Below are 27,668 nucleotides of genomic sequence, written 5' to 3'. Positions count from 1 at the left end.
GATGCTGTAGGTGAGAATGAGGTTACAGATCGTGGTTGAACAAATCTGGACAAAAACCACAACCTGTCTAGGTGCATGCATTATGGGACATTCTTGGGCTATCCATGATGCCTGATCACTTTGGACCTGTAATTTTGCCAACATGTGGCGCAGGCTCAGTTGCAAATATGTTCTTCAGGAGTTGCCCAATTGGTCGCTAGTGATGCTACTGAGTCACTCTAGTTATATAATTACACTGCCTTTCCAGAATACATTTTGTGTCCTTGCTGCCTTAGCACCTCTTCCAAGTGGGTTTTGATGTGGAGCCATGATCAACTGAAGCAGAGCAGTAGCTAGTTTGGACTGCAGTTTTCCTTGTCCATGTTTTTGCCTGATGCATTGAGACTTATTGGGATCCAGGGTTACTGTACAGAACATCCGCGGCCACTGCATTCCCCTTGTACATTGCTGTGTCACCTCTGGAAGCTCTGCCGTCCCAGTGGAACAGGAAGACCAAGCATAGTGATAAAGAAGCAGAGGTCATTGGCTGTAAGACATGATTCTGCAACTTCTGCCTATGTCTGGCTGTTGCATGGTTAGTCTGTGGGATAGATGTCCCAGTATTGGCACCACCTCCCATGCATGAGTGCAATGCACTTCACAGGATCGGCAGAGCATGATGCAATTATGTCATATCTGGTGCCTGTGTTGATGCTGAGTGGTTCATCTGGTTTTATTCTTAATTGACTTTATGTAGTGGTTTGATACAACAAAGTGATTTTCTGAATCATTTCGGGGCGAACTAACAGTCAACTCCATTGCTGTTGGTCTGGAGTCACATGTAAACCAGACAATACAAGGATTATAGTTTTCTTTTCCCAAAGAACAATGTTAAAGTAAAGTATGTTCATCTTACAGCTTAGTTTTAATTTGAAGATTCTGACCTCTGGTTCTATAGTATTTTGGCTTATCAGAATGTTCATTCGCATCAGTGAATTTGTTGCAGTTGCAGTGATGAGCAGTCAAAAATGTCAGTACGAAAGATACAAAGAGTGTCTGAGTCATTGCCAAATTAAATACTATACTTGAATAACTGTGACTATAAGTTTAGTACATAGCAATAAGTCAAGAGAAAACATCTGTTCCGGATGTTTGTTTAATCCCCACTCACTGTATCCAGTCATTTGAGGAAAAAGAAAGTCCATAAATTCTGTTGGCTTGTTGTGGAATGCGGTGTAATTTTCCCCCTCTGAAAATTTCACATAAAGCCAGATGTTAATTTTTTTTTCTAATTGAAATAGTACTCCTCAGGTTTTACCCCAGGTAGCATCAAGATTGCCATTCGTTCGGCTGTGCTTTGCCCTCCATTTCAAAGAGCTAACTAAGCATTTAATCCAACTCCTTTGCTTTTTGCCAATAATTTTGAAAATGCTCCCACTTCAAATATTTATCCAATTCTCTTTTAAAAGTTATTATTGACCTGTTTCCACCAACCTTTCAACTAGTTCATTACAAGTCCTCGTAACTGGATATATGAAAATGTTGCTCCTTGGGCTACCTCTGGTATTTTTGACAAAAGAGATGTCCAAAAGGACTGGAGAGCAGCTAACGTGGTAACACTATTCGAGAATGGTAGCCAGGATAAACCAGGGAACGTTATGCTAGCATGTTTAACATCAATGGTAAGGAAAGTTTTGGAAAATGTACTAAGGAACTGAATTAATCTCCACTTGGAGAGACATGGGTCAATCATAATGGCTTTGACAGGGAGACATCATGTCTAATGAACTTGATTGAGTTTTCATGGAGGTGACAAAGTTCCTATGTGAAGGTGATGCAGTTGATTTAGTCTCCACAGACTTCGGTAAGCTTTTGACAAAATGTTGCATGCAGATTGGTCAAGATGAGTAAGATCAAAATGATTGGATCCAAAATTGACTTTGTGGCAAGAAGTCAAGGTACTGGTTTGTTTTTTTTGTGCCTGGAAGCCTATGTCCAACGGCATACTACATGCAGGGTTCAGTGCTCAGCTACTCACTGTTTGTACTTTACATTAATGATCTAGACATGAATGTAGGAGGTTTGATCAGTAAGTACACATATGGCATGAAAATTGGTGGTGTAATAAATAATCTGGAGGATGAGATGGGCCGATTAGATGGTCAGAACAGTGGTAAATTGAGTTTAATCCATAAAACTGAGAGGTGATGCATTTTGGTAGATCTAACAAGGCAGGGGAGTACACAATGAATGGTGGGACCTGAGAAAAACTGAGAATTAGGGGGACGTTGCTGCTTCTCTGCATAAACCCTTAAAGGCAACAGGGCAGATAAAGACAGTAATAAGAAAGTAGGTGGGATGCTTGCCTTTATTAGGTAAGGCGTTGAATACAAGAAGAGGGAATTGTAGAAAATCTCAGTTGGAGTACATTGTGCAGTTCTGGTCACCATACTATAGGCTAGATATGATTGCATTACAGAGGGTGTAGAGGAGATTCAACAAAATGTTGCCCGGGCTGATATGTTTCACCAGTGAAAGGAGACTACATAGGCTGGAGTTGTTTTCCTTGGCATAGAGAAATGTGAGGAGATGCCTGTCTGAAGTCTAAAAATAGGCAAAAGCGAGTAATGCAGATGTGGAGATTACAGTCAAGAGTATGGTGCTGGAAAAGCACAGCAGGTCAGGCAGCATCCGAGGAGCAGGAAAATCGACGTTTCAGGCATCCTTCCTGATGAAGGACTTTTGCCCGAAATATCGATTTTCCTGCTCCTTGAATGTTGCCTGATCTGCTTTTCTGGCACCACAATCTTGACTGAGGTCTAAAAATGATGAGCAGCATAGATAGGGTAGCTGTAAAGGAACCTTTCCCCTTTGTGGAGGGGTCAATATCCCAAAGGGCATTGATTAATGGTAGAGGGTTGGAAGTTTAGAAGGGATTTGAAGAAAACATTTCCTCCCAGAGGGTGATCACTGTCTGGAACTCATTGCGTGAAAGGATGGTTGAGGCATGAGTCCTCTCAGCATTGAAGAGAAGCACTGAAAAAGCACAGCATACAAGGCTAAGGGCCAAGCACTGGAAATGGGGTTAGAATAGATAGGTGCTCAGTGACCAGTGAGGACACAATGGGCTGCAGTTCCTCGATTTGTGCTGTGCTCTGACTGCGACTGTAATTCTAATAACTTTTTAAACTTGTTTCTTCTGGCTACTGATTCTCTTGGTGCTTTAAAACTGTTGTATTCATTTACTCTACCAAAATATATTTTTTTCACCCATTTTCTGCTGTGAGCTCTGCTTTTCTAATAACATGGTCTCAATTAAATCTTAATCAGCATTGAGAGCATTTCTGTTGAGGAAGGCGGTCAAAGATATTTTACAAGTTTCACTAATTGGAACCACATTCATTTTCCTTTCAGCGTGCTTCTGCTTTAGGTTTCTTATTTTTCCCTTACTCTATCACTTTCCTCCCATTCACTTCTGTTCTTCCAGTGATCTCTCCCAGTGATTAACTGGGAAATGCCATGCAGATCCGAGAGTGACACGTTTTTTGTAGAAGGGTCTCTTGCTAGCTCTTACTGTGACATTAGGAATCAGTTTTGTCCAAATGTCTATCTTATGAAAAATATAAATGCTATGTACATTCAGAGACAGAGCTTCTAATTTTGTCTTTTTGTTAATTTTGTAACATCTAGTCTTGACTGTGTAAGTGTTTATTCTATCTGCCCCAACATGCCATTCCCTGATTTCATTTCACCTATTATTATTTCGCTCTTCAGCCTTGTTTGTTAATAATCCCTCCTGCTTGACACTCTTCCTTGATTTGCTACATGTCTCCCCACCCAACCCCTATTGTGTGGTTTATAGTCCTCTTCTTCTCTAGATTTTTTAATTTGCTAGAATACTGGTCTCAAAATGTTTCACATGCAGACCATCTCGAAGACTCTGCTCCTATTTTCCCCAATGCTCATGCCAATGCCCCACACCAAAACCCACATCTTATACTACAGTCTTTCAGCCATATATAAATTTGCTAATCTCTTATTCCCTCTGCCTATTGGTACATGGCTGAAGAAATAATTTAGATTATTATCCTTGAGATTCTGCTCTTCAGTTTGCAATTTAGCACCTCGTACTGTCCAAGCAGAGCCTCTTTCCTAGCCATACCTATAACTGCCAACTGGATCCTTTCCCTCCCACTCCCAAAGTGCTGGCAACCCTGAGCAGATGTCCTGAATCCTGACACAAGATAGGCAATGTAACCTTCTGGACTCTCTCTCTTTGCTTTTTGGATCAGTGTCTAACCCCTTCACTATTATATCTCCATTAATTAATTTAACTCTCACTGTTTGAAAGGCATTCTGAGGCGAGGCATCCTGGTCAATCCACTTATCCTCCCTACAAACCTTGCTTTCGTCCACATAAGTAAACACTTCAAGCTTGTTAGATCATGGTCAAGGCTGAAGCTCCTGTACTGCAGTATTGCAATATGTCCCTTTACTCTTTCCCATTACTTGCCTTGCTCATGGTCACACCCTCCTGTCCCTTTCTACAAGTTTCTCCAGAAGCTACACATCCTTCAGCTGTAACCTATTGCCTGTCCCACTGTTGTCAGTGTGCTAATTCATGAAATGTAATTTTGTTAATTTAATCAGTTATCTGAAATGAGTTGCGTCTCTTAACCACAATGTTACTGCATTATTAAATATTGATGCCACTTACAATTGAATGTTATTTACTCCTTGATTAAACAAATAACTGTCTTGTGTAACTATATTAAAATGTTACTGCTTTCTATTTCCAGACCTTCCCTAAGTCTTAGCTAGGCTGTTTACATACTAAGTCCCACACTGAGCAGGGAACAGTGAATCAGCTTACCAGATTTCTGTGGTGTTTTTTTAATTTTTTCAAACGGAACACACACAGTCTCCTAGCAGCTGAGCTTGCCTGCTTCAATTACGTTAAGTAAAGCAAAGGTAAATTTTCTCTCCCACCTCACTGATCTCATACATTTCCCAAAGTCCCAAATTCCACTGTATACCAGCTGTGCTCAAGGTACACATAGTAAAAGCTAATTTATTTAAATTTCATTTCATTGTTTTAAATTCCGTTGTGTGAATTCAGATTGAAGTCTGCCTGTTAACATTTAATTTCCATTTCTTAAGCTTGAAATTTTATCTCTTATTTCAGGATTGCTGTTTGTGCAATTTGAGAGGTGGGGCACTGAAAAGCACCACGGATAAAAGGTAAAGTAATATTTGTGTTTTGAGACATACTTGAAATACTCCTAGAGTTTTAGATTGATTCATATATTGTTTAATCGATGATAAACAGGACTGTCACTTGATAGTAAAACTTCTGAATTGTATCTCCAGCATTCGATCGACCTTGACTAATTAGGTCATACTTTTCGCTCATGCATCTTTATTGTATCTTGTGCCCTTTGTGTGTTGGGTTTACGTTCACACTGCTTTTGTTAAATAGTATTTGCACAATTATTATTTTGATCAGGAACGGTACTTGTGTCATTTTTGCAAGTTAAAGTTAAATGGTTAGGATATGGTTTATGTAAGCTTAGTGTTTGTGAGTAGTCCAAAAGTATTTGCCAAACACTGACTTGCCCATCAGTGAACCGTAAGCTGAGTGAGGCCACTGGTTCAATGGACATGCTATGGTGCATTAATTTGCATTCAAGACCACAACTGTCTTCGGTACACCTGGGTTAAAGAGAGGAAAATTGGCCTGTGATCCTGTCGCTGATCTCTATCCAGTGGCTTTACTGTGCTATTTGCATGAAACCTGATGCTCCACATTAAAATATAATCTAAATATGTGTGTAGATTATTGAACCTTAACATTTGGATATTACATAGAAATGTCAAAGAACTGTGGGTGAAATCACTGTACAATATTTGTTGCCGCCAATTTTAATAAAATCATTTATTTTAAATTAAATACTGATTTCAAACAGCAAAGAAATTTCATAAATTTGTATTTTGATGTGATCAAACTCATTGTTACTTTTTGGTAGTACACTGTTATTTTCATGAAATTATAGAATGGCACAATGCAGAAGGAGACCATCCAGCCTAAGGCTTCTGTACCAGCTCTCTTCAAGAGCAATGTACCTGATCCCAATATCTAATTGTTAACACCCAAACACCCTGTCATTACTCCATTGAGCTGTCAGGCTGAGAATGAAATTGATCTGTCAGAATAATGGGATGCAGCCTTGGGGGGAGAGTCTTTCTTGCCCTGGACGCTGGCTCACCCAAAGATGACACTCTTGGATAAATTCATCTGCTAAATTGCAGTGAAACTATTCTTTACCTTGGTTCCATAATCCTTATTTCCTTGATGGCCTTATTAAATGGAAATCTATCAGTCTCAATTTCTCTGAGCAAGCATTTGTTTTCCATTTTGTTTGTGTGGTCTATTTTATGATGTTAAAGATCCTTTATAAATACAAATTGTCATTGTTGAAGTGTATCCTGACAATGTCCTTGAATGGCCAAGCTTTAATTTTAAGCTTATGCCCTCATATTCTGAACTCCCCAACAGAGGAAACAAGTTCTCTGTACCTACCTTACCAAACATATTTATCAAATTAAACATCTCAGCTAAATCACCCCTTAATGTTCAAGGGAATACGAGCCTTGCTTATGTAACCTTATGTAACTCTTTAGCTCTAGTAACGTTCTGGTGAATCTGTGCTACACCCTGTCTATGGCTGATTTATCTTTCCTTAGGTTTAAGAAGCCTCAACCTTTTGGGATCATTTTGTTTAGTGTCTAACAACAAGCCACAAGTCTAGCTTCTTATATTGTAATGCCATAATAACCTACATTTTTTTTAGTTCATTTGAGAGATGTGGCATTACTAGCAAAACCAACTTTTATTCCCCATTCTAATTGCCTTTGAGAATTACATTGGTGGTGAGCTACCTTTCTGGCTGCTGTTTGTGTAGTATAAAACAGGCCTTGCTACTTGATTGTTAAGTACTGATAGTTAAGCCATGCAGACTTCTGGGATCACTCCTGTAATTTCTAATTGACAGTTAACATTCAAGTTTTCAATTAACAGCTGCTAACTTGTTTTAAGTGATCTAACATCAAATATCAATGTAAATTATTCAAATAATTTGAATGGTGGGGGGTTATTTGTTATTAAATCCGATGCCTTTCTAATTTCATGCTTGCACTTGTCTGTCTGTTTAGGTGGGTCCATGTCATCTGCGCAATAGCAGTCCCTGAGGTGAAGTTTTTGAACGTGTTGGAACGGAATCCAGTTGATGTCTCTGGGATTCCAGAGCAGAGACAAAAGTTGGTAAGTGTTATAGGGATCATTACCAATTCTGTTATGTCAGTACTTTTGTATTGTTGTTTTTCCAGGTTCGTTTAAAGTAAGGGCAGTGAGGGGAATATGCAAGTCATTTAAAGAAGGGGACACTTTGAACTTTTAATTTCATTGGCTATATGGCCAAACTTTTCACACTTGGTTGTTTTTGCTGCTCATGTTTGTGTATCCCAATTATTATCTACTATTAGGGAAGAATAATTCCAACTTTTTCCCCACCTCAAAACAGCTCAAAACAAAAAAGCCTCCAGTATAAGACTTGGTATTTGCTGATCCCACTGAAGGTGGTGAAGACAATACAATTATTAGTGCTCTAATGACCAATCAGCATGATTCCTGCTCCTAACTCTAAAGGAGTGAACTCTGTTCATAAATGCTAACATTTGAAAGAAATGTGCCTCAGTGTGGTTTATTCAATGATTAAAAAATGTAACTAGAATGACTGATGTGAACAGTGACTATTTGGACCAGCACTTTTAGAAGGAAAATGGAATATTAAACAAGTGGTGTTTCATAAACTTAATGAGTTGTTTTCTCTTTTGTATGATTGACAAAGCTGGTTAGTTAAGCAGAGAGAATATGTGTGCGCTCTGTAACTGGATTCCTACTCTAGGCCTGGTCCCAATCAGGTACTAGTATACTTCCATCTCAGCATGAACTTGATAAAGAGTACTTTGGAGAGTTTTCTAATAAGATAACATTTATAAAATCAGACACAGTTTGGCATTTTCCAGCTTTTTCAGGCCCAGAGATCACGGGTGCTGATCTCTGTGGTAAACTTCAGGGTGTTTCAGCATTTACTGGGGTTTGTGAGTTAGCACCTCGTTTTGTGAAGATACCAAGAAGAATGACACAAACAAACAGTTAGGACCCTTTGGAAATGTGTCCAATACAGAAACTATTTCTCTGTAATGAAAAACTCAAAAAATTGTAACTATAAGTTTGCGTGCTATTATCAGCTTTGTACTTCATTGGCAAATTTGACAATTATTTTCTTTTACTAGCATCATCTTGTATAGCAAGGTGATAGTTTAGTAGTATTATCGCTAGACTACTTGTTCAAAGACCCAGGTAATGTTATGGGGACCTGGGTTTGAACCCTGCCATGGCAAATGGTAGAATTTGAATTTAATAAAAATCTGGAATTAAAAGTTAAATGGTAACCAATCAAGCATCGTTAATTGTTATGGAAACCCCATCTTGTTCACTAGTATCCTTGAGGGAAGGAAACTGCCATCCTTACCTGATCTGGCCTACTTGCGATTTCAGACCCATTGCACTGTGGTTGACTCCCAGCCAGTGATATCCACATCCTGTCAATGAATCTTTTAAAATTATGCCCTGTTATTTTAAAATTGGATAAAGTCATACACCACAGAAACAGACCTTTGGTTCAACTTGTTCATGTCAACCCAGGTTTCCTAAATTTGGCCCATTTTCCTCTCAAGCCTTCCTATCCATGTACCTGTCTTTTAAATGTTGTAATTGTACTGGCCTACACCACTTCTTCTGGCAGCTCGTGCCATATATGCACCACCCTCTATGTGGAAAAAGTTGCCCCTCGGGTCCCTCACCTTAAATCTATGCCCTCTAGTTTTGGACTCCCCTACCCTAGCAAAAAGGCCTTGGTTATTCACCTTACCTATGCCCCTCAAGATTATATCAATTTCTATAAGGTCACCCCTCAGCCTCCTATGCTCCAGGGGATAAAGAAAATCACAATCTATCTAGCCTCTCCTTGGATAACTCAAACCTTTCAGTCTTGGTAACACCCTTGTAAATCTTTTTTGCATCCTTTCCAGTTTAGTAACAGCCTTCCCGAAGGTAGGGCAGCCAGAATGGTATGCAGTAATCCAAATGTGGCTTTACTAATTCTTGTACAGCTGTAACATGATGTCTCAACTCCTGTTCTCAGTGTTCTGAGCGATCAAGGCAAGCGTGCCAAAAGCTGCCTTCGCCTCCCTGTCTACTTGTGATGCTATTTTCAAGGAACTATGTACTTGTATCCCGAGGTGTCTGTTCGACAACACTCCTCAGGGCCCTACAATTAAGTGTGTAAGTCTCACCTAGTTTGTCTTACCAAAGTGCAAAACCTTGCATTAATATTAATTATATTTCATCTGTCTTTCCTCGGTCCACTGGCCTAGTTGATCAAGATCTCCTTGTCCTGTTCGATAACCTTCTTCACTGTCTACTATACCACCAATTTTGGTGTCATCTGCAAATGTATTAACCATGCCTCCTATAACTCATCTAAATTGTTTATATAAATGATGAATAGCAGTAGAACTAGCACCAATCTTTATGGCACACTACTGGTCACAGGTCTCACAGTCTGAATAACAACCCTCTACTGCCACCCTGTGTCTCCAACTGTCAAGCCAATTTTTTATCCAGTAGGCTAGCTCTCCCTGGATCTCATGCAGTATATCCTTACAAGCCAGTCTACCATGCAGAACCTTGTTGAAGGCCTTGCTAATGTCCATGTAGACAACGTCTGCTGCTCTGCCTTTATTTATCCTCTTGGTCACCTCCCAAAAATCTCAGTCAAATTTGTGAGACATGATTTCTCATGCACAAAGCCTTGCCTTTCCAAAAGCATGGAGACCGTCTCTCAGAATCCCCTCCTGCAACTTACCCACTACTGACGTTAGGCTCACCAGTCTGTAGATGCCTGGCTTTTCCTTGCAGCCTTTCTTTAATAATGGCACAACATTTGCCACCCTCCAGTATTAGATTAGATTACTTACAGTGTGGAAACAGGCCCTTCGGCCCAACAAGTCCACACCGCCCTGCCGAAGCGCAACCCGCCCATACCCCTACATTTACCCCTTACCTAACACTACGGGTAATTTAGCATGGCCAATTCACCTGACCTGCACATCTTTGGACTGTGGGAGGAAACCGGAGCACCCGGAGGAAACCCACGCAGACACTGGGAGAACGTGCAAATTCCACACAGTTGCCTGAGGCGGGAATTGAACCCAGGTCTCTGGCGCTGTGAGGCAGCAGTACTAACCACTGCGCCACTCTGGCACCTCACCCTTGGTTGTCCATAATACAAATATTACCACTAGGGCCATGCTGTATCTGAACTCTCTTTAGCTCGCTTTTGAAAGCCTCCCACTTGCCAGGCATCCCTTTACCTGCAAAGAGCCACAGGAGATTCCTGCTTGCTTCCCCTGGCGATCACCCATCTTCCTGACTGAACCTGCGGTGCAACCACCTCCCTGAAGTTACTATCAATCTCACTGTCTGCCTCCTGTATGATTTTCAGTGCTTCCAACTCCTGCTCCAGTTGATCCATATAGCCTTGAGAGGAACTGCAGCCACTTCCTGCAGACATAGTTGCCAAGGACACTTGACTGCTCCCTGATCTCCCACATCTGACAGAGGGAGTATCGCAGTCCACTGACTGCTACGTCTGCACTTTTAACGACTAGCGGACTTAGAAGGAAAATAAAGATCTTACCATGACCATATGTTTGTTGCTGCTCACACTCCTCAATGAAACCTGGTATTTACTTAGGCCCACAGATGGAACTAACTAGCAGCAAGTCAACCCAAAGCAGCCCTCTGCAAAAATGCCCAGAACAAGACAGAACACAGCAATGCCTCCCTCCACCTCCGCTTGCCTAAATTCTCATACATAGCGCAACTCCGTGTTTTCGTTAGTTTCCAAAAACACTGCAATATTGTATTATCGTTACTGATTTACCATTCATTTCAACCTTTTGTTTTTACATAGGGTAAGCAACTTCAGGAAAAAAAAGTGAACAACTTGGTTAATGGTAACATTATTCCTTAAAGTGTTGTTGGCTTGGGGAGTTTTTTTAATTAAAGAAATGCTTTTTCTCAGTTATCATCTTTGTCTATGTAAATCTTAGTGTATATGTTAGATTTTAATTTTGCTAGTTCACTTGTTCATAATGATGAATTTATTACACAAAACATTAATCTCCGTAAAAAAAAAAATGCTTCTCAGGACTCAGCAAGCTTTCCTAACAATTTCTTGTAATTTTCTGACCAGGATAGATCAAAGATGTCCCAGATTAGATACCCAGACTGTATAGAATTTGCAGTGGTAAGATGCTCTGTGACAGCCTTTGGTCCTCTTCTTGACTTGAGAGAAGGAAATCAACCAGAGATCTCATTTACAATCTACAATTGATGGGGTAGGCTGGGTATTGTTATCACATTGTCACGTTTGCTAATAACGTGGGCGGCACGGTGGCACAGTGGTTAGCACTGCTGCCTCACAGCACTAGAGACCCGGGTTCAAATCCCGCCTCAGGCGACTGACTGTGTGGAGTTTGCACATTCTCCCCGTGTTTGCGTGGGTTTCCTCCGGGTGCTCCGGTTTCCTCCCACAGTCCAAAGATGTGCAGGTCAGGTGAATTGGCCATGCTAAATTGCCCGTAGTGTTAGGTGAAGGGGTAAGTGTAGGGGTATGGGTGAGTTGCGCTTCGGCGGGTCGGTGTGGACTTGTTGGACCGAAGGGCCTGTTTCCACACTGTAGGTAATCTAATCTAACCTATCCTGCTAACAATAGAAATCAAATCTCACAAGTACATAATTGTCACCAGGAGGAGGTTTGGCTAGCTTAATAGGCTGGTTTGTGATGTTGAGTGATGTTAACAGTGCTGGTTCAATTCACATATAGGCTGACGCGATCATGAAGATCCCACTTTCTAAAACTTGGCTTTCACCTGATGTTAACCTCACCTCGTCTCTCTCTAATGAAAGTGAATTATTTGGACCTCTGGCAGTATAACAACTTTCACTGTTACTATGTGACTGATCCACATGGAAACAGCAAAGAGCTGATGTCTTTAAGTGATGAAGGGAAAAGTTGACCAAATATGTACCCTGGTTGACTGCTTAATATTCATAATTTAAAGCACTTAAGGTTCAATATTCTCAATCAGTTTGGTTAAATGTGAGCACTTCAGATTCCAGCAAAGCAATCAAGTATGGCATTTGCATGTACAAAGTAAATTCATTGTTATGCACAATATATGTATCCGTGAGACTAACCTTGTTTACCAAAGGTGAAGTATGCAAAATGGATTAGTTATTTAATAGTCATTCAAAACTCATATGGTCATATTTCTATGCCAACTGTTGATTAAGGCCCTTCCATTTTCTGTCTGCAAATTTGCTTTCAATTCAATCTGTAAATATGGAAAAAAATGGGGCCCAATCTCAGTTTATGAATTGTATGGAAATTAGACATGATACTTTGTCAAATCAATACCTTGGAAGCTATTAATGGTTAATTTTCATGTTCAGTCCATGAAGCAATATTTTCCTGAAGGTTAATTGTTGAAAGTCTGATGTGGTTTTGAGGCATGCTTAGTGCCTGTATTGGCAGAATATAACAAATTAACCAAAGCCAACCAATATAACAGTCATGTGATAACCAATAAATTGTTCTCCCTTTGTGGGCAAAAAGTAGTTGTGTTAACATTGTAGGTATTTGAATCGCTTTTACTTGAAGTGTTATAATATTGTTGCAATGGTATATTCAATTCCCTTGTGTCACTCAAATTTTATTTGTAATTTGTGTTCAATTTGTACTTGCAGTCAAAGTTGGAAACTTGCTATAAAATGGTGCATAGAGTTTTTGCAAAGCATTTCATATTAACAGGGAATTATTTTGAAGTGCAGTAACTGATGTCTTGCAGCCATATATAACAACTATTTTGTTGCCACAAATTTGTAATATAATGAATCCTGTCTTGACTCTTCTAATACTGTCCTAACAAAAACCTCCAACTTCCCCTCCGCCCACAGAAAACCAAATCCTCAACTACACTTAACTTTACCTGGATTTCAACCGATATGAGTTAAGTTGAAAATAGAGGAGCGCAGCAACTAACTGTTGTGACCAATTGTATGTATGCTTGAAATAATGTCTCTATATAACATGTATCGGTAGGATGAGTATTAAATCGAAGGCACATTTGGAGTGTATTATGTGCATAACATCTGTCATCTTAGTCTGTGCTGACTCAGACATATTCATAGAACAACTACAAAGCACTGGCTCTATTAGATACGGGAGCCTTTATTTTTCTTTGAGCCAATCGCTTTGGTGTTAAAATTGTACTTTGCCTTCTCCTTGGATAATTGTAATCCCCTCGTCTCTCTCTTTATCTCTTTTCATGCATATGTTCCTCTCCTTCGCTTGAAATTAGATCATATTGATCATAACAGCAACATTTTGGACACTGGATTATAACCATTAACAGTGCCACAGGAGAATAACTTGTAATTGATTAATTATGGTTGATTAGGAACTTGATATAACCATGTGACCAAAGCTGAATAAAGATTCATTAGATGTAGCAGCATATTTGGAGAGAACAGCAGCTCTGGCCTTCTATCGTTGAAAACTATTCAGTTGGATTTCCCAGTGGCTTTCAAGACTCTAACAGCGAGATCATTCCGAGGTCCCAGTCTGCACATCAGTCATGTGACATGATTTCCAGTGAAGAAGGTCCTAATTAACCTGGAAGCCACATTGCTGCTCTTGAATGGGCAGGAGGTGAGAAAGAGTTATTGAGGGCATTTTTGTAAGTCAACCATCACTGGTCTTGCCCTGGCTTAGAGGAATGGAGAGGCAGGAGAGCAAAGGACCAGCAGCCTCCAAGTGCAGACAAGTGTCCAAAAGCTAACTCAAGCTGCTCCAATCAAGTGATGGTCACACTTCATTGGAGTAGCACACTAGAAATCAAGCCTTGCTATTCCCAGAGCCTTTGCAAAAGTTTAAGGTTTTCTAAAAGTATGCAGAATTTCCCAATTTACTTGGCTTTTAGACCCAGGTTGACAGAAAGCACGGACCGGGTTTCTGTACTTAAGAATTACTGTGTATTACAATTAAATACATTCTAGTTACATGTAAACAATTATAGACTGTCAGCATATACCACTACTAATTAAAATTCAAATCCCCATATAAACTCCCCTTTATACACTTACACAGACAGGAAGGAAAAAAAACACAAGGGTGGATGAAAAACTGAGAAAGCAGTTGAGTGGTCTCTGTTTGCAGGATCTGCTGAAATGATTCTTCTGCTGACCACTGAATTCTGCTTCAGTCTTCCTTCTGTAGATGCCTCGACTGGTTTCTAACATGACTGTTTCACACCTTTTCGGTCTCTGAATTATTAATTAAAAGTCGTAGCTTAAAGCAATTGCTGGAGGAGAAAGAAACCATTTTTTTTAGGCATAAATTTCAGCCTGAAAAAGTGCCTGAGCTGCTGGAAGTCTGAAAAGTTATCTGAGAGCTAATCACATTATTTGTAGACAGGCAGAAGATCTTTCTCATCAATAACTGATCAACCAGCCACATGGTGCGAACCAAAGTTCCATTTGTATGCAACCCTTTGGCTCCAGCTGCTTTACAAACCACATTGCAACATGTGCTAAAAGCAACAACTGTGTAAACAGTGTTTACAATGAGCGTTCAGTTGCTTGCTTTCAAAAATATGCAGCAGTCCTTGGTTTTACAGCTGTTCTTTTCTCATTTCAGTCCATAATTAAAAATGCAAAAGAAAGGACATAGTCTTTACAATGGCAACTTTGTATCACTCATTGGGTACATCTGTTTAACTTATCCATACGTTATATGTAAGGATCCTTAATTCATATTAAATTTTCACCAGCAGCCACAATGAGTAGAGGCTCCCCAATGTACTCCCAACAACTCTGCAATAACATGTCTCAGACAGTTTGTTCTTACCATTTTTTTAAAAAAATGTCATCTTCCCTTTGCCAACTTTTGAAAATTTGGATCTGTCTCTCTCCAACCAAGCTCTTGGTTAAAACAAGCTCTTCAAGGGGCTTAAGAGCAAATTAATTGGAGGCATGTGGGTTGCCACCTTCTCCACCTCTAACCTGTGCTTAAAAAAACTCCACATCATGGACACCTTAGGAGACTGATGCGTCATCTAACTTGCTCCTTTCTGACCATGTCTGCTCACAGAAGACTGTAAATTCTGTGTATTTTCTGTTTGTGGCCTGACCTGCCGAACAGGTGTTTTGTTTGTTTTAATGAGTCAGTCCTTATGTTCCTGCAATTAAAATTAGGTCTTTGTCTTCAAACATGTCAGGAGATTGGATAAACAATTCTAATGAATCTCTAAGAGTTCAGACATTGACATCTTGGGATTATTTTGTATTCTAGAGCCATCCTCTAGAACTTGGATTCAGACAGAAGTCAGATGCGGAAATTACCCTGATCCCCATTCAAGAATAAATGTTAACAGGGTTACAGTGGTGACCTTGACGATTAGTCTTTTCCCTGCAGTAGTTCAGTGATCAGCCACACTAACATCAGTTCTGTTAAAGATTCTGTAAATGATTCAGGCGATCAAAATCGAGTTGTTCGTGTGTGGAATGAACTTCCAGAAGGAGTGGTGGATGTGGGTATATTTGCAACATTTAAAAGATATTAGGATAAGAACATGAATAAAAAACATTTGGAAGGATATGGGCCAAATGCAGGCAGGTGGTACGTTTAATTTGAGATTATGGTTGCCATGGACTGGTTAGACCAAAGGGTCTGTTTCTGTGCTCCAAGACTCAATGATTCTATCTAGTTTCATTCAGTTGTTCAGATTCACCAAGATGTTGCAGGAAAGCTAGAGAAATATGCATGACTTATAAATGTTAATAACTATTGTAAATTGAGTTGAGGTGCATTGAGTGTAAATTTGATATACATCATCCTTCCTGCCCCTGAATCACTACCTGATTCTGGCTTTGGCTGCAAGAGAGACCACAAATTAAATATTAAGATCACAAATTAATTATTAAGCACATGAAAATATATGCTTTAATGCTAGGGATTTTTGAGAAGATTTGTAGCTCAAGTTGATGGTAAGTATGTAAGTTAGCTTGCTGAGCTGGAAAGTTTGTTTTCAGACATTTTGTCACCATCCCTAGGTGACATCATCAGTGAGAGTCGATGAAGCTTTAATGCTGTTTTCTAAAGAATAGTGTTGTTGAGGTTTGTGGAGATAATTTTGCTTATAAAAGCAAATGCAGTGCCAGGTTAGGCTGTATCACCAGCGATAAATGGCAATTATACACACAGTGAAAGACTTCTCTCACTGGGACCTTCATTACAGTTGCAGTTCACTTTCCTCCAGTCATTCCTGTGAGACAGAGAAAATCAGATATATTTTGGTTACACCATGTTCCTCTTCACAATCTAGTTTCATTTTTTCAGAATAGTATCCAGTCCAAGGAGGAAATTGCTTGTCATGCTAGAAATAGGGTAATATACAAAATGGGTGTAGGGGAAGAAGAGAAACTTGTACCAAACTTTGAAAATGTGATGATTCGGAGATGCCGGTGTTGGACTAGGGTGTACAAAGTTAAAAATCGCGCAACACCAGGTTATAGTCCAACAGGTTTAATTGGAAGCACACTAGCTTTCGGAGCGACGCTCCTTCATCAGGTGATTGTGGAGGGCTCGATCGTAACACAGAATTTATAGCAAAAATTTGCAGTGTGATGTAACTGAAATTATACATTGAAGAATTGATTGTCTGTTAAGCCTTTCATCTGTTAGAATACAGTGATAGTTTCACTTCTTTCATGTGTAAATCACAAAACCCTTTTTTTTAAAGTTGCATTCTCGGGTTAGCTGTTAACAATGGTGATAGCTAGACAATATGTTGAAGGTGTTAGCCCCCTGTGTTCTCTGTCTATGACCTGATGTTTAGACTGATTCCAATCTAAAAAGTGAGATAACAGAGTTTTACATAAATTCATGCAGTTTTTGAGCTCAGAGTTCTACATGAATGTATGTGGTTTTTGAGCAAAGTGCAATGTAACTCTCAAAGTACCAAAAGAATTCACCACACAAAATATATGTGTGCATGTGGGTCTTTGTCTGTCTGTGTGTGTGTCTGTCTGGGGTGGGGGTTGTGAGTGTGAGAATGTGTGTGTGGTGAGTGCAGAGTGCCTTAAGTCTGTGAGGGGGTGCATGTGTGGGAGTGTGTGTGTCTATAAGGGTGTCTGTGTGTATCTGTGTCCGTGTGTATGTGTGTGTGTGTAGGAGTGTGTGTGTGTGTGTAGTGCAATGGTGATCACCTGTAATGTGACATGAACCCAAGATCCCGGTTGAGGCCCTCCCTATGGGTACCGAACTTAGCTATCAGCCTCTGCTCGGCCACTTTCCTCTGCTGCCTGTCCCGAAGTCCACCTTGGAGGATGGTCACCTGAAGGTCCGAGGCTGAATGTCCTGGACCACTGAAGTGTTCCCCAACTGGGAGGGAACCCTCCTGTCTGTTGATTGTTGTGCGGTGCCCATTCATCAGTTGTCGTAGCCTTTGCTCAGTTTCCCCAATGTACCATGCCTCCGGGTATCCCTGCCTGCAACATATAAGATAGACAATGTTGGCTGAGTCACATGAGTACCTGCCATGTACATGGTGGGAGGTGTTCCCACGCGTAATAGTGGTATCTATGTCCACAATCTGACACGTCTTGCAGCGTCCATCGTGACAGGGTTGTATGGAGTTGTCCTGAGAGCCGGGCAATTTGCTACGAACATTGATCTGTTTGAGGTTTGGCGGTTGTTTAAAGGCAAGTAGTGGAGGTGTGGGGAAGGTCTTGGTGAGGTGCTCATCCTCATTGATAATGTGTTGCAGGTCACAAAGAACATGGCGTAATTTTTCAGCCCCTGGGAAGTACTGAACAACGAAGGGTACCCTGTCAGTTGCAGCCCGTGTCTGTCTCCTGAGGAGGTCATTACGGTTCCTTGCTGTGGCACGTCGGAACTGACGGTTGATGAGTTGAACATTGTACCCCGTTCTTGTGAGGGTATCCTTGAATACTTCCAGGTGTCCGTCACGTTCCTCCTCATCTGAGCAGATCCGGTGTATGCGTAGGGCTTGTCCATAGGGAACGGCTGTTTTAACATGTTTTGGGTGGAAGCTGGAGAAGTGTAGCATTGTGAGGTTGTCTGTGGATTTGCGGTAGAGTGTGGTGCTGAGGTGTCCATCCTTGATGGAGACGCACGTGTCCAAGAATGAGACAGATAGTCGAGAGTAGTCCATGGTGAGTTTGATGGTGGGATGAAACTTGTTGATGTCACTGTAGTTTTATCAGTGACTCCTCGCCATGGGTCCAGAGGAAGAAAATGTCATCAATGTACCTGGTGTACAATGTCGGTTGGAGATCCTGCATAGAGAAGAAATCTTGTTCGAACCTGTGCATAAAAATGCTGGCATATTGGGGTGCAAATTTGGTCCGTGTGTCTGGATGAAGAATTGGTTGTCAAAGGTGAAGATGTTATGATCGAGGATAAAGCGGATGAGTTGTAGGATGGTGTTTGGAGACTGGCAGTTGTTGGTGTTGAGTACTGAGGCTGTTGCCACGATGCCGTTATTGTGGGGGATGCTAGTGTAGAGTGCGGAAACATCCATTGTGACGAGGAATGTTCCCGGTTCAGCTGAGTTTCTGTAAGAAATCCGTAGTGTCGCGACAGAAGCTGGGGATTCCCTGTACAATAGGTTTCAAGATGCCTTCCACACAGCCAGAGAGATTCTCACATCGGGTCCCATTTCCCGACACGATGGGATGTCCCGGTGTGTTGGCTTTGTGTACCTTTGGAAGGCAGTAGAAGTTGCCTACACGAGAAGTACGTGGGATGAGGGCGCGTAGGGAGCTCTGAAGGACTGGATCCAAAGTTCTGATCAGTGTGTTTAATTCTCGGGTATGTTCTTTAGTCGGATCAGCTGGTAGTGGCCTGTAGTGTTCCTGGTTGTTCAGTTGTCGGTACACTTCCTTGTAGTAATCTGTTCTATTCTGAATGACAGTGGCTCCTCTTTTATCTGCTGGTTTGATGACAATGTTGTGATTGGTTTTGAGAGCCTGGATGGCATTGCGTTGGGAACAGGTGATGTTTTGCTCTACCTTATGGGTACGGCTGATGAATCTGGCATTTATATATTTCCTGACAGTTTGAGCATACATGTCAAGCCCCGGGCAGAGAACACAGGGGGCTAACACCTTCAACATATTGTCTAGCTATCACCATTGTTAACAGCTAACCCGAGAATGCAACTTTAAAACACATGATTTACACATGAAAGAAGTGAAACTATCACTGTATTCTAACAGATGAAAGGCTTAACAGACAATCAATTCAATGTATAATTTCAGTTACATCACACTGCAAATTTTTGCTATAAATTCTGTGTTACGATCGAGCCCTCCACAATCACCCGATGAAGGAGCGTCGCTCTGAAAGCTAGTGTGCTTCCAATTAAACCTGTTGGACTATAACCTGGTGTTGTGTGATTTTTAACTTTGAAAACGTGAAGTTGTCTGCAAGTTTAGAATCTGCGTTCTATTTGAGAACAAGAAATGTTTTACTTTGAAGAGCATTTGATTAGTAAATTTGACCAAAATTGATATTGTCAGAATTAATTATAGCTAAATGTAATTATTACTTTGATTGCTAGCTAATTTGCATAATGAACGATCTGTCACGTTACAGCTGTGAATCCTCCAAGAAGTTAATTACTGTCAGTTAGTAACATTCTGCGTGGTAGATTCTGCATTAGATGGGCATCTGATGAGCCACCGTGGCATCTGCCATTTTAACATTAGTTTTTAAGGATTCTAATTTTGTGTGTTTTGGAATCTAATTGAAACTTACAGTATACTGAGAGTCGTGGATAGGGTGGACGTGGAAAAGATATTTCCACTAGTAGGAGAGACTAGGAACTGAAGGCAGAGCATCAGAGTGCAGGGATGATCTTTTAGAACGGAGATTGGGAGGAACTCCTTCAGAGGATGGTGAATCTGTGAAACTCATTGTTGCAGAAGCTGTGGAGGTATTGAGTAGATTTAAGACAGTGAGTTAGTTTCCTGACTCTTCAGAGAATAAAGGTTTATGGAGAGAAGGCAGAAAAATGGGTATGAAAAACTTGTCAGGCATGATCAAACAGTGGAGCGTATTCGCTGAACTGAATGACTTAATTCTGCTCCCAAATCGTATGGTCATTTAAGGGAAACTAGAAAAGTGTGTGATTGAGAAGGGAATAACTTGTTAAGTTGTCAGGTAATGATAGAGGCATGAATTGAACATTGTAACACTGGATTAGGTGTTTAGTTATGCCAAATGGTCAATTTCTATGCTATTAAATGTTATGTCCTTCTACGTACTAGTTAAAGCCTCAAAATTTTATCTTTGTTGCTATTGATCACAGCATTGCCTGTTTACGTATTCCTTGCTTCATACAAGTCTGGATTGAAAGGTGTTTTGTTCAATGTGTGCTGCATTGCAGTGCAGTTACATCTGCCTATGAAACGGAGGAACTGGTGTTGGACTGGGCTGGACAAAGTTAAAAATCACACAACACCAGGTTATCGTCCAAAGGTATATTTGGACTCCAAATTTTTAACTAAGTCTGTGTGATTTTTAATGAAGTCTGCTTATGAACAGGTTTAATTCTCAAAAATCGCTAGGTTTAATACCTGTTTGTTCTGCTTTTCAAAGCGGAATTAGACTCAATGTTTAATATCCATCCTTCAGCTTGATGGGCCAGTGCCAATAAGTCCTCCTGTAAGCAAGTTATGTTCTCTAAACTGTGTGCATAACCCTACACCTACCCAAGTTACTGCTTGTGGCTCTGTTAATGCTGATTCACTCACCATATCGAAAATCTTTTACAACGCATGCACCGTTGGAGACTTTCCTCATAAGTAAATTTGATTCCACACTTACTACCATATATACTCGTGTAAAAGTTGATCTCATGTAAAAGTCAACACCTTATTTTTAGCCAAAAAATCTTGTAATTTTCATATGTCATGTAAAAATTGACCCTACTATATCACATTACAAAGGAAACTGCATGTTCCTATTAACCTACTTAAACGAAATTGCATTCACTCATTCACACCAGTAACTCTACTCATCGCTGTTTGTTTACTATGTTGTGTCTCCGTTCATTCGTTTGTTCATTCACTGAGTCTATCGGTAATTGTTGCACCTTGTTTACTATACATCCAAAAGTTAATATCGTTATAAAGTTACTAATTTTAACTATGCCATTTTATCTGAATTAAAGTGAGATATATTAGCTACATATATAGAGTCGATAGCCAGAGACTATTTCCCAGGGCAGAAATGGCTAACACGAGGGGTCATAGTTTTATGCTGGTTGGAGGAAAGTATAGAGGGGATGTCAGAGGCGGGTTCTTTACACAGAGTTGTGAGAGCATGGAATGCGTTGCCCGCAGCAGTTGTGGAAGCAGGGTCATTGGGGACATTTAAGAGATTGCTGGATATGCATATGGTCACAGAAATTTGAGGGTGCATACATGAGGATCAATGGTCGGCACAATATCATGGGCTAAGAGCCTGTTCTGTGCTGAACTGTTCTATGTTCTATCTTCAATTCTTTGACAAATTTGCTAATGTTGCTGAGGTTCACAACATACAAGAGTAAATGGGAAGGAAATGGAAGAATTTGGCGGGAAAGTTCAAGGCACATGTAGAATTTAATAAATGTTTCATTTTAAGTGTGCCATTATACCAGGCCATGACTATGTTGAGCAGTATGACTTTGCAGGATTCCAATTAATCTTTGACATGTTAAATTTTCATACCGGTATGTATAAATAAAATTTTATAAACAAAATTCACTCTTGTTTCTAATGTTTTTATGCAGTAACTAGCTTTACTGTAATTCATTGTGTTTCTCTCTTTACCCGGGATTAGTTGTGCAAACAAGTCGATTTCTGCTAATAATACAGTATTTTAAACTGCAGCATGAATTTCACCCCCTCAAAACAAGTATCGTGTAATAAATTGAACCTTTAAAAATAGTCTAAAAAAACTTGACTCTTACACGAGTATATATGGTTTTTGTAAATGCATTTTTTGAGGAACAGCAAAAACATTTGTCAGCCCTTAGTACCGAATAGACTGAAATGAGTGCTGTCTCCTTTCCTCCTTTGATAATTCTCAGGAATGAAATCTGACCACTCTATAACCAATCATAAGAAGATAAGAAACAAGATAAGAAACAAGATCAGGTGTAGGCCCAGTTCCCCTCAGTTCAAAATCATAGTTGAACTATTAGACCAACTACACTATTCCCATGGGATAAATCTTGCAATTTTGACTTAATCAACATAATACAATCCATCTATTTTTTTAGTAGGTTTTTTGTTGTAAGATCTGATGAATTTTCTTGCCCTATCTTACCAAGCTCACTAAATTAATTACCTACCCTGCCCCTTGCAATCAATTTCTGCCCCATCTTACCGCATGTCATTCTCACATCTTGCCATTTAATGGATATCCAGCAAAATACGAGCAACACTTGCACCTGTGCCACCTTTTAAAGCATGTTGTGCAGCCAGACCAGCACTGACATTCCAAAACTAAGAACTGTGCTCTGCTTGGTCAAGAATAAATTCTGAACATGTCAGAGAAGGGGAAGATGGCACTGTAATTTCCTGACATGTACTTATGGCAGAGGAGGGCTGTCCTCTTCTCAAGGGACTGGCAGAGGACACCATGTCACCAGATCCTGTCAGCCTGGTCTGAGGTGGTCATCTGGATCAGTACCATCTCCAGGTTATGGAGGAATGGCTAGCAATGCAGAAAGAAGATCAATGACTTCTGTGCCAGAGTAAGTAATACACTCTTCTCTCTGTCACCTCACACTTAGTCCATCTCTACTACTGCACACATTTCCCACCAACAGTCATACATTATCACTCTTACTATTACATATAACACCATCTCTCACTTACTTCCGTCCCACAGCCTCCCATTAGTCCTTTATGCCCAATACCAGGTCCAACGTCCTCCGAGAGGCACACATACCTGCAGTCCATCACCCCATCACCCTAGCCACTGTTTCCCCGGAGTGAAGGTATGACAACAGATGGGACAGGAAACCTTGACCCCAGACTAGGTGCCACCTCCTCACAAAGAGACAAGATAGTACTAGGAGGTATCTAGCTGGAAATGGAACCACACCCAGGCTCCTCAGCACTTTCTGTGACCGTGACATTGTGTATTGCATAAATGTTGTACTTTATTTCCCAGTTAGTAATGGGATAGAATGTTAAGTTTGAACGTTGTGTATGTAGCATTTATGTCAGCAAAAGTTTGACTTCTATTGCAATTTCTTTTCTCCAACAAGAGGAGACTGCAAATATTCGATGGGATTTTTAGGTCAGTGCGGATTCTTAATCGGAAAGGGTTTGAGACAAAACTTCCCTCCACTGGCCTGTTTGCCAGTTCACTACCAGTATCCTGATCCAAAGCTATTTATAATGGATATGGCTCATGTTGGTTTAGCTCCCTGTTGGAGAGTGACTATCAGCCAATTATTAGTAATTATGGAGCTATTAAGTTTCCAGCTCCACAAGGTCTTGGGTTTCCAGTTAGCACAGCAGATGGCACACGTTGGCGTGCATTAGGTCTAAGTGAGGGCAGTGGGCTCAGGATGAGAAGTATGTGTGTATTGAAGTGGGGAGTGGAATGAATCTCAAAAAGGACATGCGCATACACCTCTCCCCTTCCCCAATCTTGATGTATAATCCTGTGTCAGGTGTGGTCATTCAAGATAGTCTCTCTCGTGTGTGTATGTGTGCACACTGTCTCACCACATGCACGCATTCTCTTGCCTTGCACTGTCATGGACTAGGCCAGACCACTCTGGCAGACCAGACCATAACTTTGCAATTTGTTTCGGTAAGTGTACAGTGAAAATTACCCGGATTAAGTTAGCTAGGTTGACTACTAGGTTTTAATACAGACAAAAATTTATTCATGAAATTACACAATGAAATACAAAGAACAGAATAAAGAACCCCTACAGAACTGACTATCCAAACTAGACTTAATTATGCTGTTCTGAATATACACAACAGTCCCAATTAGCAAACCTCCTTTTTTAAAAAAAAGTTTAAAAATGGAACAAATGCATACAAGTTGAAGTTAGAAGGGCAAGAGAAGAGAGAGAGGGAGTTTGTTTCCACACAGCTCACTTTCAAACTTCTAAGTAGTTCTGGACTGATCTGCTCAGCTAGAGAGCTGACCACACCCCTTTCATTATACCCCTTTCGTAGGACTCCTCCATCGCCAGACCATAGCAACACAATGGCTGGAGGAAGAGCGCCTCATCTTCTGCCTAGGAACCCTCCAACCACAGGGATGAATTCAGATTTCTCCAGTTTCCTCATTTCCCCTCCCCCCACCTTGTCTCAGTCCCAACCCTCGAACTCAGCACCACCTTCTTAACCTGCAATCTTCTTCCTGACCTCTCCGCACCCACCCCCACTCCGGCCTATCACCCTCACCTTCACCTCCTTCCACCTATCGCATTTCCAACACCCGTCCCCCAAGTCCCTCCTCCCTACCTTTTATCTTGGCCTGCTTGGCACACTTTCCTCATTCCTGAAGAAGGGCTCATGCCCGAAACGTCGATTCTCCTGCTCCTTGGATGCTGCCTGACCTGCGCTTTTCCAGCAACACATTTTCAACTCTGATCTCTAGCATCTGCTGTCCTCACTTTCTCCCCTTTCATTATACAGGTCACTTCTAAAACGTGACCACTTTGGCCTGAAGTCTCATCTGTTTACATATAAACAAAAGGCCTCTCAAAATCCTTTTCCTCTCTGTACCAAACTAGTTTAATCGGAGTGAGGCCTGTTTACGACCCCTCTGAAAACGTTCAAGGACATAGTATCCTTTAGAAAGTGAACAGCTTTTAGAAAAAAGGGATCAACTTTGTGACAGCATTCTCTCTCTCTCCCTCTCTCTCTCTCTCTCTCTCTCTCTCTCTCTCTCTCGTCACATGCACACTCACTCACTCTCGCTGTGCATGTGCTCCCTCTCTTGTACATGCTGTCTCGCCACCTGCACACATTCTCCCTCTCTCTCTCTTGCCACGTGCGCACTCTCTCGCCGCGCACACATTCTCTCTCTCTTTCTCTCCATGTGAGTGCACAAACTCTCACTCTCTCGCAATGTGTGCACTCTCTCTTGCTCTCTCTTGCCACGTGCACACTCTCCCACTTTCTCTCACTGTGCACGAGTGCTCTGTGACACCGCTCTTGCGCTGTGTGGGCACTTTCTTGCCATGCACACACATTCTCTTTCACCATGCCCGCCCACTCTCGCCATGCACGCACATTCTTTCTCCACGCATTCTCTCTCTCTTGCCATGCACACACTCACTCTTGCCATGTGCACGTACTCTCTCCCTCCGTGCACACATGCACTGTCTCTCTTGCCACCCGTGCACGCTCTCTCGCCGTGCGCGCACCCTCTTTGTGTGTGTCTCTCTCTCTCACACATACACGCACACACTACCTCACCACACGTGCACACCTCCTAATGCCCCAATCACAATTATCCTTTCCCAGCACCTGTATCCCTGCCCCTCATGAGAATAGGAGCAGGAATGTACACTGTCACCCCATTAAGCCTGCATTGCCATTCATCAGGATCATGGGAGATATCCCTACTTCATGTCCTTACCCCATAACCATTGATTTCCCCTAATGATCTTACCCCCACCCCAAATACAATTGAGCCATTTAAAAAATAGTTCTGTATATTTTGGAAGCCCTGAGTTCTGAATGATTAATTCTCTGGAAGTAAGTTCACTCTGTTTGCATATTTCAAATAGGAATTTCACAATATTTATTGTAATGAGCCTGGAAATAAATTGTGTCCATATGCAAAGGAAATTCCTGTCATTAGAAACTCTCAAAAAACGTGACTGCAGAGGATAAGCAATCTTAATTTCAATTCAGATGAACTGCCAAGTAAAGCTCAGGATATAAGTGTGATCCTGGAAGGGTTAAGTAGTGAGCACATTCTGCAATGTGAAACAAGATTTCTGCCTGTTCATCTGATTTTGTACATTATTGTCACTTTAATGTGAAATTTTCAGAAAACATGGTTGTCAGGTTAAAATATTCAGGTTTTTTTGTACTTTGTTTTAAACATAAGGACTGAATATCAATTAGGAGTTTTCACTGTGAGGAGAAGTTGCCAACTAGAACATTACAGCTAATTATTATCCTACCAAACAGACAGACTGAATATGTTGTGACTGATCTTGCTTATTTCTAGCTTGATCTTTCTGAAACCATCTTGACACTTCTTCTCCATTCTGTCATCACAATAATGATTTTAAAAGCCTATTATCAGAGCCATAGCTAATAATCCTTAATGGCTTTGGTGCATAACATGGATGGGGAGTGGGGAGACATTTCAGTCCATAAATACCGGAATAACTTCATTGTCAATGGTTCAACGTTAGGTATTTCTTTTTCCGATGAAACGTTTTGAAATAACCTTGCACATTTTATGAAAAAGGATGTTTGGCTTAACTTCAGTCAATGCAAAGATTTTGAAGCTGAGGTTGATAAGTGGCCTGGATCAACTGATACAAAAGGGAACGTTTCCCCATTGGAGGAGTAATTTTCAGAGCCTATATGACAAATCAGTCCATTTTTATTTGACAGACCAAGGAGAGAAATTTTTTTTATTCTTAAGCAGTTGCTGATGAATATTATAATTCTAATTTCCCAGCTGGCTTGTGTATTGCATCGATGTTGTACTTTATTTCCCAATTAGTAATGGGATAGAATGTTGAGTTTGAACATTGACGTGTATGTAGCCTTCCTGTCAACAGAAGTTTGACTTCTATTGCAATTTCTTTTCTCCAACAAGAGAAGACTACAAATATTCACTGGGATCTTTAGGTCAGTGTGGATTCTTAATCTGAAGGGTTTTGAGACAAAACTTCCCTCCACTGGCCTGCTTGCCGGTTCACCACCATGATCATGATCTAAAGCTGTTTATAATGGATATGGCTCAGGTTGGTTTAGCTACCTGTTGGAGAGTGATTATGGGGCTATTACATCCCCAAGTCCACAAGGACTTGGGTTTCCAGTTGGCACAGCAGATGGCACACCTTGGCCTGCATTAGGTCCAAGTGAGGGTAGTAGGCTCAGGATGAGAAGTGTGTGTGTGTGTTGGTGGGGGGGGAATGGAATTAATTTCTAAAAGGACATGCGCACACACTTCTTCCCCTCTCAACCTTGATGCATTATTCTGTTGTGGTAACCAGGACATAACTGCTCATCCTATAGAAAGCTTACTCTTCCAGAATCTCAGCTGGATAGCTCTGGTTGCTTAATTTAAATAAAAGACTGATCTCTTCTTCATGGGGCATTTCCAGACAAAGGGCACCTCACTTACCCTCCTATCACAAATTTGCAACTCCCAAATTGGACAGTGGGATTGCCAATGTAGCGATGTTGGCTTCCC

The 27,668-nt window shown here is 40.9% G+C and overlaps 1 protein-coding gene across 3 annotated transcripts in view; it reads left to right on the top strand.

The window, feature by feature from the left end:
* The window catches only part of kdm4b (lysine (K)-specific demethylase 4B), a 479,386-nt gene that overhangs the window by 405,320 nt on the left and 46,398 nt on the right, over nt 1-27,668 (top strand). For all 3 annotated transcript variants that reach the window (XM_043720917.2, XM_043720921.2, XM_043720920.2), the window contains 2 exons: nt 5,165-5,220; nt 7,192-7,300. In XM_043720917.2, coding sequence (XP_043576852.2) covers nt 5,165-5,220; nt 7,192-7,300 — 165 coding nt within the window. The remainder of the gene's footprint in view (nt 1-5,164; nt 5,221-7,191; nt 7,301-27,668) is intronic.

The sequence above is a fragment of the Chiloscyllium plagiosum genome, unplaced genomic scaffold (assembly GCF_037043375.1).
Source record: "Chiloscyllium plagiosum isolate Xiang-an unplaced genomic scaffold, Cpla_swu_hap1 HiC_scaffold_28, whole genome shotgun sequence".
Lineage (NCBI taxonomy): Eukaryota > Metazoa > Chordata > Chondrichthyes > Orectolobiformes > Hemiscylliidae > Chiloscyllium > Chiloscyllium plagiosum.
Note: the sequence above shows the minus strand (reverse complement) of the source record. Positions and strands in the feature narration are given on the sequence as shown.